At 37.3% G+C, this 14,756-nt stretch overlaps 4 protein-coding genes across 4 annotated transcripts in view; 2 read left to right on the top strand and 2 right to left on the bottom strand.

The window, feature by feature from the left end:
• Nucleotides 1-40: 40 nt before the first annotated feature.
• LOC105231438 (nibrin) lies at nucleotides 41-2,707 on the top strand. The gene is made up of 4 exons (XM_011212741.4): nucleotides 41-180; nucleotides 234-1,067; nucleotides 1,135-2,510; nucleotides 2,581-2,707. The coding sequence occupies exons 1-4, from the start codon at nucleotides 153-155 to the stop codon at nucleotides 2,647-2,649; spliced, it is 2,307 nt and encodes a 768-aa protein (XP_011211043.2). The 5' UTR covers nucleotides 41-152; the 3' UTR covers nucleotides 2,650-2,707.
• Nucleotides 2,502-3,887, bottom strand: LOC105231437 (hypothetical protein). Its single transcript, XM_011212739.4, has 2 exons — nucleotides 3,684-3,887; nucleotides 2,502-3,627 (listed from the first exon to the last, which is right to left on the bottom strand). Exons 1-2 carry the CDS (start codon nucleotides 3,763-3,765, stop codon nucleotides 2,666-2,668), a joined length of 1,044 nt encoding a protein of 347 aa, XP_011211041.2. The 5' UTR covers nucleotides 3,766-3,887; the 3' UTR covers nucleotides 2,502-2,665.
• A 277-nt stretch (nucleotides 3,888-4,164) lies between these two features.
• LOC105231439 (adrenodoxin-like protein 2, mitochondrial) lies at nucleotides 4,165-8,350 on the top strand. Its single transcript, XM_029552421.2, has 2 exons — nucleotides 4,165-4,557; nucleotides 4,618-8,350. The coding sequence occupies exons 1-2, from the start codon at nucleotides 4,379-4,381 to the stop codon at nucleotides 4,955-4,957; spliced, it is 519 nt and encodes a 172-aa protein (XP_029408281.2). The 5' UTR covers nucleotides 4,165-4,378; the 3' UTR covers nucleotides 4,958-8,350.
• The window catches only part of LOC105231440 (cuticlin-4), a 34,942-nt gene continuing 28,458 nt past the window's right edge, over nucleotides 8,273-14,756 (bottom strand). Inside the window, exon 3 of the mRNA XM_011212744.4 lies at nucleotides 8,273-10,880. Within this exon, the coding sequence (XP_011211046.1) occupies nucleotides 9,150-10,880 (1,731 nt within the window). The 3' untranslated portion in view covers nucleotides 8,273-9,149. The remainder of the gene's footprint in view (nucleotides 10,881-14,756) is intronic.

Genomic DNA, 14,756 nt, shown 5'->3' on the forward strand with positions numbered 1-14,756 from the left:
TTAGGCTCGAAAATAGTTTTCAACCCCCTCTACTGAAAAGTTGGCATTACTGTTTCTGTCTTAAATTTTTATGTTTGTGTTTTGTGTTTGAAATGCATTCATAAATGTTTGTTTGATATTTTTTTGCAAATGTGTAAAAATTTCACAACAAAATGTGGCTTTTAACAAATGTTGCAACCGGTAAGTCCTTAAACACTCTTTGGAAAATATATTAAATTAAGGTTTCTAAATAGGTAATGCACTCATTATCATCAATGAAAAGTCTAAATATGCTGTTGGCCGAGTTGGTGCAGATTTAGTGATATGCGACGACTCTTCAATTAGTCGTACACATGCCTTTCTACATATAACGCAAAATATGACTATAGATAACGAAGATCATAAATCCATGGAGTTGTTAGAGCTTGAAGATGCTGGCTCTAAATATGGTACCTTCCATAATAATGGTATTGAGAAAAATGTTGGTGTACCTAAACAAAAACGTATCCCTTTATCAGAGGGTGATCGCATACGTTTTGGTGTTTTAAAGAGCATATGGTTAGTTTCAAAAATTACACCCACTATTGCGGTATCCGCATTACCTGTTGAAATTGCCAAACAACTACAACAATATATTCAAGTTCTTGGAGGCAGCATTTTAACAGGCTGGAAAGATACATATACGCACTTAACTTTAGCAGAGATTAAACTAATCCCCAAGTTATTGCATGCCATAATAGATAAGAAGCCTATTGTAACTTGTGATTACTGGTGTAGTGTGGTGCAGGCTGCACGCCGTGGACGGCGATCGTTGCCTAATGCTGCCTCGTATGTGCCACCAAATCCTAGGAATTTAGATTTGAGCTATCGTGAGGAAAGAAAAAGTATTTTTAAAAATATGACATTTGTATTTTTAAATGCTCGTCACTTTAATATTTATGCTCCGATTGTGGAGAAGACCGGTGGTAAGAGCAAACATTTAAATGTAGGAATACAAAAATCATTTCTGGTCAGAAAAGATGTCGTTGTTATTCAATACGTGCCATCCACAGAGTCACAAAGTTCACAGACCGTTAGCACTATCGAAGGTAAGAAAAAATAATTCATATGGATACATATAAATGGAAATTGAATAATGCTACCTTCTTTTTTAAGATTATCTTAAACAACATTCTCGACGTACTGTACCTGAATATGAAATCGGTTTCGCAATTATACATTGCTCAACACAAATGTATTGCAATCCAAGCTACAAAGAAGCGGAAAACTTAGATTTTGAATCAGAATCAATTGGATCTGGTGTGTTGCAGAGTTCTGGTAAACAAACCGATTGCTCGAATCCTTTAGTAGGCGATGAAACAGAAGTGTTTATACCGGAAACTGATAACAAAAGCACCGCTAGTACACATTTGACAGATAAATCCGCTATTGAAATCCCTGCGACCGGAGCAGATCAAACCGATTCAGTAACCATAGAATCACAAACATTTGAGCAAAAAGATTCATTGCCAAGTGATGTGGTGATGTCTTCGCTTCAAGTTACCGAAAGTGTACAAGAAGTTAATAAACGAAAGCGTACAAGAGGAACTAAACAAATTGTCGATAAAGATAGCTCTGCAATGAATAGTGATGAAGATGATCTATTCAACTTTGCGGCTAAGAAGGTCCATTTAGAAGATAAAAGGACCTCACCAGTTGGGCGTGTAACGAGGCAACAAAGAAAATCGACAAGTTCACCACTTGACGAGGGTGCATCAACATCTGTTGCAGCCGCTGCAAAGGAAACCCCTAAATCCTGCGATAAGCAATTGCCTATAGCAATAAATAAGAGGTCAACTAGACGTACGTTGATTAATATGTCTGGATTCCTAGAAAAGGCAGAAGCCCCCAATTTAAATTTGCAGAAAACAGTTGCAGAGACCCACGATATACCAACTGACAATGATAAGTCAAAGCATGGAACTAAACGCCCCCGTATTGCTGTCTTAGATAACAGCGATGATGATGACTTATTTTGCTTTGGCGGAAAAAGTAATACAAAAGAAGAATCAAATCTTGCCAAACGAGCGCGGGCTGATGATAACGGGGACGATTCAGAGGAGGATCTATTTAATTTTGGCGGGTCTAAATCCGAAGATCTTAATAATCGAGAAGATGTTATAGACGTCGATTTAAATAAGCAATCACAAGCTCAGAAAAATAATTCAAAGTCAATAGTTATGCCAAAACCTAAACCATTGCCAGCGAAAATTTGCGTGGCCAATTGGCTTGGAAGTTCATTAAGTGCTTTAAGTATCAAACCCGATCAAATGAAAGATGAAGTGGACGCGGGTTTAAAAGAGAACAATGATTCTGGTGTAGAAGGTGATAGTAAAGAGAATGTTGAGCTTTGTAAAGGAGGATGCGTGGTGACTACGCTGGACGTAAAAACAAAAAATCGAGAGAGCGAGTGGAGCAGAAATATGACTATTTCTCGAAAAGAGGATTCTAATGTATATTCCACAACCAAAAACTTTAAAAAGTTTGTTAAAGTAAGTACGACTTTTTATACCTTATACAACATTTTATTATGCAATTGTTTTAAACAAAAATTATTTGCAGAAATTTCGTCCACAAAATCATAAAGTGATTGCGACTATATCGTCCACTGTATGCGGTAAATTTGTTTGAAATATGTTTATATATGTTATGAAATTTTGTTTACAATAAATTTTCTAAATATGCTTAAGGCTTTCTTGTGATCATTTGCTAATAATTTCCTTTCGAATAGACGCGTTGCTCCAATCCACTCATGAGGCAATATATCTTTAGTTAAGCTCTGTTTTAGAGACTGTTTCCGTGATACATTTTCGTTTACAATAAAACGTTTCGTCGATTCAACATTTGCTAATTCTACATCCGCATTGAAAGTTTTCGTTTGTGTAGAGGTATTGGTAGGTCTGCTCACCTCTGTGCCCACATCAAGGGATTTTCGCACTTTCGTCGGCTTCAAAGATCGAACTACTATCTGCGGATTTGTTGTTGGAGTGTTTACGAAGGTACTCTCTGCATTAGGTGCATCCAGTGTTTGGTTTTCTGAGAAATTTTCTAATTTCTCCGGCATATTTATATCATAGTGCACACTTTTTTCTGATAGTGGAAATTTCTCGCGCATCGGTCGCAACTGATTGTAAAGTTCAACACACTTATTACCCAACAATGCGCTCAGGCTATATAGTTTTCCTAGCACTGCCAATAGGAGTATGATTGTATCCATAAAGAAGTTATTACGAATCAATTTGGCGAAGTATTCAGCAGCTTGTAGGCAACACTCGCGAATGCGCCCATACACACCATGAGTATTGAGTAAACGTATTAGCACATAATCGAAGATATTTTGTGTTGGCATCTCCACCGTTTCGGCGGAGTTGAGCACGAAGTCAGGCAAAGATCCATGAAAAAGCTCAAGTTCTCGCGTGATATCAATGCGGAGCAGTCGACATGTAGCAGCATTACATTTTGCAACCGCTCGAAAACCCTTCATGCCATGAAATGAATTCTTTCGACGTGCCATTAATCTTCCCAACAAAGCAGAGGTCTCGGCGAACTCTACTTCTTGAGGACGATGTCGTCGAAAATATTGCTGAATTGCCGACTGCAAACGACGTGCTGCAAAAAATTCCTTATTATTATATATTATAAAATGAGATTGTCGCATGGTTTACCACTTGGTGCATTCTTATTTGGAACAGTCACTGTGAGTTGGGGAGGCTTCTTTAATTCAAATTCGTTCCAGAGATCAGACATTTTTAAAATTAAGAAATATGTAAACAAGATAATTTGTATAAAAGTCTTGAAACTACAAATTTACAAACTTAACAGCTGTGTTGGAGAACTACAGGAATTATTTAGAGTTGCCCATTCATAATTAAATATTATACACAAATCATTAACGTGCTGGCATATATTATAATATCTCCGAACTATTTTATATCAAAAACCAATACGAATCTAATATTTGCGTTTAAAAATACTCCAATATACATATATATAATAAAGCATGGTAATTTTTGTGTAATAGTATATTTTTAGGATGAAGACATGATGTAAGCCAAAATTTATTTCTGGTAACCTTTTCAACATATGCTGTACTGTCAAATAAATGTCACTGGTAAATTTCGATGTACAAATGTGCAAATGTGTGTTTCTGTTTAATTTGCTGCTGTAATCAGGTATCGTGCACTTGATTCCAAAATAAGTTGGTTGTACTCCCACTTCAACGAGTGTGTTTTGTTCAATAATATTTATATATAGGCGCTATATTGATAAAAAACGCAGCAAAACAGCCAACACCCGAGCTTGATTACAATATCGAACGAGTATACCGCGTAAGTCTTTCACACACCACCGAAGTGATATTATGGCATTCGCCCAAAATTTAGTCAGGTGCACCATCAATGCTGCCGTAGTCAAAAGTGCCAGAAGCTTATCGAAAAATGCAAGTAACTTTAGCTTACTACAAAGATGTATTAATCTTAAACCGATAACGAATCAACATTGTTTGCGAACATTTTCTGTTGGCACACAACTTCACCAAGAGTAAGTTACGTTTATGATTACATTAGATGTTTATTGTAATAAATATTGAATTTTGTTTAGTGTGAACGTTACATTTTTACGCGCAAATGGACAGAAAATACAAACAAAGGGAAAAGTTGGTGATACCTTATTGGATGTGGTGGTTAATAATCACATCGATTTGGACGGTTTTGGCGCATGTGAAGGCACACTAACCTGTTCCACATGTCATTTAATCTTCAAAACAGCAGATTTCGAGAAACTGCCAGATAAAGCTAGTGATGAAGAATTAGATATGTTGGACTTAGCTTATGAACTTACTGAAACTTCACGGCTAGGTTGTCAAATAACTCTTACAAAGGATATGGATGGGCTGGTTGTAAGTGTGCCTGCAACAATAAATGACGCGCGCAGTGCGTAACCAAGGTTAAGCACTTGTTAAACTAATTGCACACTTGACGAAACAAATTAACTACACAAACATAGAAACACTTTTTATGTTATATATAAAACCAATTGTAATATAGCATTGTGATAAGATCAGCAAAATGTGTTCGCCACTTTTACGTCAAATAAATTGACGGATGGCCCGGATGTTGCTTGCATAAATGAATATAATATTTGTATATAAACCAATGCATATTGTTAAAGTCTCCGAATATACGTATGTATATATGTATACTTATAAATAGTAGTTTAAATCTTTCCAATCCCAATGAAAACTAAACCAGTAAGAACAAAACAACGTAAGTGCAAACAAAAATGTATGTATAATAATTTTAACTGCTTATTTTTATAAAATAAATGTCTGCTTTAAGCGAAAATTAAACAAAAAATTGTTTGTTTTCTGCATTTCAACCTTTGTTACAGCACATGGTGAGTGATTTCCAAAATTCCTATACATATTTACATGCCTAAATGGTGTATGTTTTATATGCATTTACTGCATATCCCAAAGGCCGCATGTACTAATTTTGATTTCTTAGATACATATAAATTCCGTCTCATTTGAATTGTATATTCATGTTATTAATGAATCTACTATATGTAGAAGTTTTTATTTTTTCATTTTGGTTCCTACAAGTGGTATATAGGAAATTATGGTTAATGTATACACAAGTTGTAATACGTTATCAGGCGGAGATAAAGAAATTTGTGAGATAACATAATTTCAACATTGTAGCAAAATATTATACTGTAAGAAGTCTCTGCGCTCGGCGATTCTTATCAAAATTAAGTCGGAATAATTAAGTTAAATTTGCTAAAAAGGTGATCAAATATGTTGTAATTTATGAAAACAAGATAAACGATATTTTTCCTACAAGGCATGCATTAGGAAATCGCAACATCATTGTGAACAATCACTTTCAAATGCAAGCTTATCTAAATAAATGTATTTGTTGTTCATGCAATTTCTTAATCATACATGTATGTACATATGTACTTATGTATACTGATTAAGAGTTCTTCACTGCCACATTAAGGTGTTATTTATTGTTAATAAATAAGCCAGGGGCCTGGAATGCTTTAAAATTTGCATACATATTGACATTTGAGTATATTTATGTAAATTGTGAATGTATATATATGTACATATGTACATACAAATGTAAGTGATATTATATGTATATGTATGTACATTCATATGTTTGTTGAGATTTTAATTGAAAATGAACATGCACATATTACTTCCTTGCAAAAACAAATTAAGTTAATTGCCTACTATTTTTTACAGATTAATTGTACATTAATTATAATAATAATAAACAACAGTTTCTGATAGTAAACAAGTAAGAAGTGCTAAGGTCGGGTGAAACATTTGTTCACTTTACCAGATTTTTTAATCAATTATTTGTCTATTTTTCTTCTTTACCGGCTTAGACACCTCTACGTGGTTATAGTCGAGTTAACAACAGCGCGCCAGTCGTTTCTTCTTTTCGGAATTTGGTGCCAATTCGAGATACCAAGTGTAGCTAGGTCCTTCTCCACCTGATCTCTACAACGGTGTGGAAGTCTTCCTCTTCCTCTGCTTCATTCGACGGGTACCGCGTCGAATACTTTCAGAGCTGGAGCGTTTTCATCCATTCGGAAGATATAACCTTCTTAATTCGCTGAACTAGTTACATATGTCAATATCGTCGTATATTTCGTACAACTCATCGTTCCATCATTCAGTATTCGCCGTTGCCAATACGTTAAGAACCATAAATCTTCCGCAGAACCTTTCTCTCGAAAACTCGTCAGATGATGTCATCGTCCATGCCTCTGCACAATATAGCAGGACGGGAATAATGAGTGACTTGTAGAGTTTGGTCTTTGTTCGTCGAGAGAGAACTTTACTTCTCAATTGCCTACTCAGTCCGAAGTAACACCTATTGGCAAGAGTTATTCTGCGTTGGATTTCAAAGCTGATCTAAACAGCTCTAATTACAACTACGATCCATTCGAAACACCTCACATAGCTGATGGAAGATCTATTTGCTATTCGCTTGTACTGCCTGTTTTGTTCGTGTGAAGTTTAATATCGATATGTCATTTATTGTGTGTTTGACAACTGTTTCTTAGTGACGCGAAAAGTTTGTCTACCGACTTGTACCATGGGAAGAAAACATTGATTTAGGAGCGCCTTGAAATTTTGTGTTTCTAATGGAATCTCGACTAAGTAGTAGTTATGGAAGTGTTTTGAGGGTCTACTTTGGCACGACACGAGTATTTGAGTGAAAAAAAGCATTCAGAAAGGGTTCCGAAGTCATCGATGAATTGTGTCATGCGAGTCGTCCATCCACTGTTGTTGTTGTTGTAACATAAAAAATCTGCCGATTTGACAGTCCTTGACTGGATAAAAAATCCGGGTCCATTCCGGCTACGTAGAAGCGACTGTCTTGGGAACGGTAACGAAAAAGATAAACAACAGTATCTCAGAATCTCTTATGGATCGACTCAACACATTTTTTACTGTTTTCGGTATGAAGTTTAGGCTCGCATATCGTCCATCTTCTGTTAACGACGAAAATATCGAAAAAGTTAATGAAACTCACCACATTTGGATATGAAGCGTGACAATGCTAAACTCGTACCTAAAGACCCGAATGTTTTGCAAAACCTACATCGAGTAGAGCTTGCAAAAAGTTGCTTGACAACGAAGTTGAGAAACCTGCATTCATCTATTACAACAAACGCATCATTGCTGGTGAAGAGACGTGGGTCAAGTTAGATTAAATTTCATAAGCAAGTGAGGACTGCAGGGCGAGCTAGGGTCTATTGTGCCCTCTCCTAAGTCACAACATTTCAACTAGCCCCAGCACATTGATAAGTTTCAATATACTTACTAAGTGCTATTGAGGCGATGTGATGCCTGTTTGGAAAAATGGCTCAAAGGGCCTTAATTCTGCGTCTACAGACTGCTGTTCAGTCCATTAGCAGGTGTTCCGGTGTTTCAGACTCTATGTAAGTCGCAGAACCGGCAATTTGTACAAGAAGCTAGGACCATATTAATTTAGAGCTTCTTGAGCTTACAGTGGCTCTAGTGAAAGGCGCTCCTAAAATGAGCCGAACCCGGATAAAAAGCAAAATTTGCTGAGGACACAGCCGAGGCTTATAACAAGTGTTTGAAGGCGATAACAAATATTTGTGTTAGAATACGTGAAAATATAGTTTTTTTTGTCAGTCCGGGATAAATTGGATCAGATGGCATATCTTCATTACAAACAACGAAAAAAGCAACAACAACAACACATTCATGTCAAATACAAATTTATTCAGGTCTATTAAATAAAAATAATTTAATATATACACAAGTTGCTACGTTAACTTATTTGTAAGATTTTTTGATTTTGTTTTTGCTCTTCTCTCCTCTCTTTTCTTTTTTCACTTATCTCTTTCCTATTTCGTATCGTATAATTCATCAATTGCTGATTAATATTTATATATTTATATTTTATTTTAAAGTTGAACCTTAGGTTAAACGACTGATTTGAGCTGGAGCATCGTACCCACGTACGTCACACCCCAGGCGTTGAGTCGAAATTATTCAAGCATTTATTAGGGAAGCCTAACAACATAATATTAAAGAGACTGTGTCTTTAAAAAGTGTTTATTTCACGCGTTTCGTACAATATGTAGATAGAATAAATAAATAAATTAAATAAATTAGAAGCAGTGAAATATATATAAATAAGGTTTGTCGGATTTGGTGATGGGATGCAGAATGGGCCGCAACGACTTTACAACCACCCCGATTTGCATGTTCGATTCGGTTTCCGCCTCCACAGGCAGTCGTGCAAATAGAAACAGGTGTAATCGTGATTGCGTCCACGTACCATACACACACACAGACATACGACCGCACGATCTCCAAAAGGAACGTTTTAGCGGATATCTGATTTGTTTACCGTTCGATTGTGCACATTTGTGTGTATGGTTTACTTTTTTATGTGGTTTTATGTTATTTGATGTGTGATGACAAATATCGTGTCTGTATAAGCGTCAGTTCGTCTGCTCCAACCACTTCCGACTGGCAACCCCACCGTCTTTCTTTCCGTTGGGCAGTGTGAGTGTAGCAGACAGTGGTTGTGGTTAAATTTTTCGCTTTGGGCATCGAACATTTTCCTCAATTAGTTAACATACGCCATGGAGGCACCCTTCCGATCGAAATGCCGTACTCGCACGAATAGGAATGCAGCGACTAGAGATGCTACAGCTAGCACCAACAACAACATTACTAGGCCACCGACGAAGCTCGGCACTGACATACAAATCGTTTCAGGATCAGCTGATCGTGCCGATTGTATGACTACGGTCTCATTGTTGGAGTTATTGTTGAGCGCAAAGTTGACATCGCCAGGCGCCACCACTTGAATGGTTCGGCTTGTGTTCACGTCGGTCATTTCCTGCGTATCGCGCTTGTAGATACGTGGTTTCACCACAATATCTATAGTATCACGTCGTCTGCGTACGCCACGCAAATCGTCAAGTCCTTCAACCGAACGTGGACGTCCACCTAGTGACACTAGATTACCACCCTCGATATCGTCTTTACGCTTCACAGTACTATATAGACCAGGTTGACCAGGTAATGGTGGTGGTGGCATATGCAATTCGTTGGAGCTTTGTGGTGTGGCTTGTGAGCTTTGTAATCCAGCCTCGGGTGTGGTGACGCCGGCAGTTTGTGCTTGAGGTGAGGGCACCACATCGGGTTGATTTTCAGAGTAGGCACCGGTGGCATCGGCAGCTTGGTGACGTGGATCTGGATAGGCGGCTGGTGGCAGACCACCTAATTGGTAATCATTGCGATCATATGGTTCTGGTGCGCCATATTCTGCCGAGAGCGCATTATTGCCAATTTGTGGTACACCGTATTCACCACCTGGCAGTCCTGGTCCACACTTGGGTTCGGGACAGTTGTAGCGGCATACTTGTATTACGCACTGGAAGTGTACATTCATAGAGTCTGGGAATTTGAATGCTTGGAAGTAGGCGAAACTGACAACCGACGCTGATGGTCCGAAATTCTTAATCTTCTGGAATTTGCTCATAATCTTTGGACGTACAACACAACCATTTTGATCCACCAATTGTATGGGTGCGCGTTTGCCATCGTGAGCTACACAGTTGCGTACCAACATATCGAATTTGTTCTCGTCATCCTTAATAGCCAAAACCATCGTCATAGTCTGGCCAATTTTCACAATGCCTGATACTTCAGAAGCCCATGGACCTTTGCCTACTTGAATTTGCATCCAACACTGTAGATTATCGCCGAGGAAATTGGCAGTAACCGCATGCAGCATATCAACTTGGAATGGGCGGAATGTGACGGCCTTTTCGTAAAAATCGTACCATGTGCAACGCAATTTCCTGGCCTGATCCCACACCTCTTGCACATAAGGATCATATTGTATGATAATCGTATTCTCCACATAACTACCCGAAGGCGTTGGCGCACCATAACCGGCCGCATTGTGATTAGCCGAACTTGTCATGCCGCAACTATTCAGGAAGATCTCAAAAGTGGCGCTCAAATGACCAGTACCAGGTTTCAGATGCACACAATGTGGATCGCTATAGAAGCCCTTTGAAAAGATCATACCATAGAAGGGCCGATCGAATTCGATGTTAACACGCATGTGTGTCTTTTCGCATTGCACCTGCAAATGTTTAATTTGCGGACTATCATTGGTGGCGGAGAGTGGCCAGGCTTCGTCGGAGATTTCATTGCTAACACCGGCGGGTACTGGACCTTGCTGAGCGCCGTAGACAGGCGATGGTGCAGGTGGGCCGTAAACGGATCTGTGTTCCAGTGGTAAGGATGCTGAATCGACGTGTGGTCCCTCGCAGACAACGTCCTAAATGAAGTAAAAAATAAAATAAATATAGTATATAATAGTGATTATTAGATAGTTAGGATGAAATGGAATGACAATGGAAAAGAGAAATAATTTATTGCTAAGCTGGAGAATTTGTTGGGAAAAGTCAGCTCGAAAGTGGCCTTAAGAGATCAAAATTTATCTCTCTAGTTTCCAGCGTTATAAAAAACTAATTAAAAGACTATCAGACCCATCATGAACTTAATTATATACTGAATTATTCCAGAAAAAACTATTGCGAAATGTTTGTCATTGCTGCAAGAGCTGAAGCTTTGAATATGTCCTGTTACGTCGATGGCCGAACGGCAATTAAAGCAATAATCGCACATCGCATTTAGTCAAAGGATGTCCTTAAAAGCTGGAAGGCAGTAGATATAGTAGTTGCCGGAAAGCGGCTGAATATAACCTGAGTTCCAGGCCACAAGGGCGTTGCAAGTGCAGAGAAGCAGGCTTGGGAGAGACGCTGAACCACCTCCACTTTTTTTGTCCGACCTTATCTAGAACATGGCTTAGATTTCTATGAGCTTCACAGTTCAAGGGACTGGAGGAACTATCAGAGTCTCTACTAAACTTGGAAAACAACGTCTTGTACAACGTAAACTTCAGCTCGTATTAATAATAAGCCTACATCTAGCGTTACAAAGAAACTTTAGATCTATAAGTACATACGTATGGGATAAAAGCCAGCCAACGTAACCTAACCTAACCTTATCCAAGGCATCGCTACCGAAAAAAACTTGCCATCGGACGACTATAGCATATAATTGACATATAAAGTGATCGATCAAAATGAAGTATGAAAACTTTTTTATTTGTGAAATATATTTAACTCCGGTGCATTCGAAGACAACGTGCTTTCTTTTTTAATTCATGATTATAAAAATTTTTTTTTTATTATTTTGGCTTTATTTTCCTCAATAGTTGTTAAGTCTATTCCAAATTATAATTTAACATAAAGATTAAAAAACTTCTCTTTGATCTCTTCATCTGTTTTATTCCTTCTCTCGTCCGAAAATTTCTTTTTTAGTTCCTGGGTTCTTATTTAAAAGTAGACATTTTACAATATCCTTCTTAAATAGTATGCATACTATATAGAAAAACATTAATAAAGGCTAGAAAGAGGTTGAAGGCCCACATATGCGCTGTAAGCCAGCCAGCAATAGTCTGATGCCTCATATGATGATTGATATTAAACAGCACCATAAACAGTAATGTATGTATGTATATCTTGCTCTCCATAGAATTAAAAAACATCTGTTTATAAATATGTAATTGGATTAACAATTGTTGGCAAATCTTATGAAAATTACTTAATGCAAGGCATTTACAATGGAAATTCATACGATTAAGCTGTTAAGGCAGCGTTGACAGCCGTTGAAAGCAACTCATTGCACAAATACCGAATTTGAATGTTTCAAAGGGAAATATTCGGAGCGAATACACGTCAACATTTCGACAAAATCATTATGGTTGCGTAACCATGTGTACATACATATCTATATGTGGTTATGTATTTACTTGTATATGTACATACATTGAAGAAGAGTTATTCATAAATCAAAATTTGCTGACTGTGAAAATGGTTATAATTTTTTGATTAAATCACCATAACATCGAGACATATTAAAACATGCATGTGAGTATGTATACATACGTATGGATACATACATACCTATATACATGTTAATACCGTAGGTACATATCCCATACTTTTAGCACAGCATTTTGGTGCTACTTTGGGGCAAATTCGCTACACCTCGCTGACGAAAGGGTTACAAAACACCAAAAGAAAACAAAAAAGTTATGACTCGAACACAACATCACATACGTTTAGTCCAAACTTTAGGTGCACAAAGGCGCTGTAATCGCCTTTTTCGGTTGCATAACAGCCAACGAAACGAAAAGCTTCAAGCTACACTAATTTTGCTGAGTTGGATTTTAAATACGCCATAAATAAAAACGATTTTAAGTGCATTGGTACATATTTTTGTATGTGTATGTGTGTGTACGCAGCTGTGTTTTGTAGGCTTCAGGTAATCTTCCTACCGAGAAAAAAGATTAACGGACGCTTGCGAGCTTTTTTTTGTGGGTACAACAATCAACAAATTAAAGCGAAAGAGGCGAACACCGACAAAAATAACGCGGTGTAAAAACCCAAAAGGTATTTTTGTCATACAAGTATGTACATACATATGTATGTACATACATGCGTATAGTGTACATGCAGGCATGAGTAGATGCAACTAAAAGTAAACATTAGGGTGGGTTGATGTTTTGAAATATGAGTATAACAAAATGGTCAAAGTTTTGGTATACGCGCTTACTGTAATCTTAATCAGCAATGAAAATATTAGATTTATCCTAACTACCTATCTAAAATATTCGACAACAACAATTTTATACAAATATAGCGTATTTTTCTAACCTTTTATAATGCTTTATTAAATTACAAATTTAAATATTATTTCTTTCATATTAAAAAAAATCCGAAGAATTAAGTTTTAACCACATTTTATTGATATTATTCACGTGTTGGTTTCAACGACGACCCGCCTTAATACACAAAAGTATTATACAACATTTACTTCAGCCCTTTATGGCTATCCCAAAAAATACGGTTATGGTGCAATTCGAAGTGACTGGCGCTGGGTTAACAACAACAACAATACATGCTTAAGTGTGCAGTTACAATCATACAATTTCATATGTATGTAGCAAGTCGACTGAGATGTTGTTCATTGTTGTTTTGACTGTGAAAATTTCCGCCGAACATTTTGTTAAGAAATCGGTTACAATTTTACTGGAATGTACGAATGAAGCGGATGTTGTGACTTTTGCATCTTGGCTTAAACGCACACATACTTACACCCATACGTACGGGCGTTTGGGCACCTACATATGTACATACATACAATACATATCTATGTAGGCACAAGTGAGTCGCACAACTCGTAAAATACCTTGTCGTTTTGGTGGTATGGGTGCGCATAAATTGTGGTTGGCGTTACAAATTTTCGGTCTTAATGTCGGAATGTTAAAATCGAAAGTTGTTTAGAGCGAAAAAGCGCTCTAAAGATAATTGAAAAAACAAAGCGAAGAAAGATGAAAATTTATGAGAAAAAAAGCCGAAATAATGGAAGCTGTGAGTTCAGTTGTGCTTTGGTGTGAGTTTCGAAAGTCAAATTCGGCAGAACTCGTTACATAAGCATACGAATCCAATAAGCACACCCCTGAGTGTATACATATGCATAAAAATGCACCTAATTTGCGTAAATGGAAAGTATTATTGGAAACAAAATGATGGTCGCTGTAATATTAAAAATTTTGTGTAGGCTTTCGAATAAACTTCTCAGGCAGATAAGAGGATGTTTGAGTAAGACTCTGTGTTGTTGTTGTTGTAGCGGCAGAATTGAGCGAATACAAAATCCAGGTCCGTACCGATTACGTAGACCCGACTGTCATGGGAACGGAGTTCATATCAGTGTGGTCGGTTAAGGAAAATAATAGAAACGGTAAGAGGCACCTTCAAATAAAAACAATTACGTTTAAATCTACTAAGACACTTTTTACAGTTCGTTTATTTTTGCTATGAGTCCGAAATGAATCGATTTAGTTATGTCTGTCTGAATATACACGAACTAGTCCCTCAGCTTCGGAGAGATCCATATGAAATTTTGTATACGTAATTTTCTCATAAAGAAGTTGATTAATTGTCGGAACCGCCGGTATCGGACCACTATAACCTATAGCTGTCAAGCAAGCTGAACGAGCAAAATCCAGTTCGTGTAGGGAAAACCTATTTTATTTGACAAGCTATCTTCCAAAACTTGACATCGAATATTCTCCAAGGCAAAG

The sequence above is a fragment of the Bactrocera dorsalis genome, chromosome 5 (assembly GCF_023373825.1).
Source record: "Bactrocera dorsalis isolate Fly_Bdor chromosome 5, ASM2337382v1, whole genome shotgun sequence".
In the NCBI taxonomy this organism is placed as follows: Eukaryota; Metazoa; Arthropoda; class Insecta; order Diptera; family Tephritidae; genus Bactrocera; species Bactrocera dorsalis.

Bases quoted from the DNA above. Each gene is read 5' to 3' on its own strand.
- LOC105231437 (XM_011212739.4), bottom strand. From the start codon at position 3,765: ATGTCTGATCTCTGGAACGAATTTGAATTAAAGAAGCCTCCCCAACTC. The intron at 3,628-3,683 runs GTAAACCATGCG...AATTTTTTGCAG, and splicing joins AAATAAGAATGCACCAAGTG to CACGTCGTTTGCAGTCGGCA.
- LOC105231438 (XM_011212741.4), top strand. From the start codon at position 153: ATGTGGCTTTTAACAAATGTTGCAACCG. The intron at 1,068-1,134 runs GTAAGAAAAAAT...TTCTTTTTTAAG, and splicing joins GACCGTTAGCACTATCGAAG to ATTATCTTAAACAACATTCT. The intron at 2,511-2,580 runs GTAAGTACGACT...AATTATTTGCAG, and splicing joins ACTTTAAAAAGTTTGTTAAA to AAATTTCGTCCACAAAATCA.
- LOC105231439 (XM_029552421.2), top strand. From the start codon at position 4,379: ATGGCATTCGCCCAAAATTTAGTCAGGTGCACCATCAATGCTGCCGTA. The intron at 4,558-4,617 runs GTAAGTTACGTT...AATTTTGTTTAG, and splicing joins GGCACACAACTTCACCAAGA to TGTGAACGTTACATTTTTAC.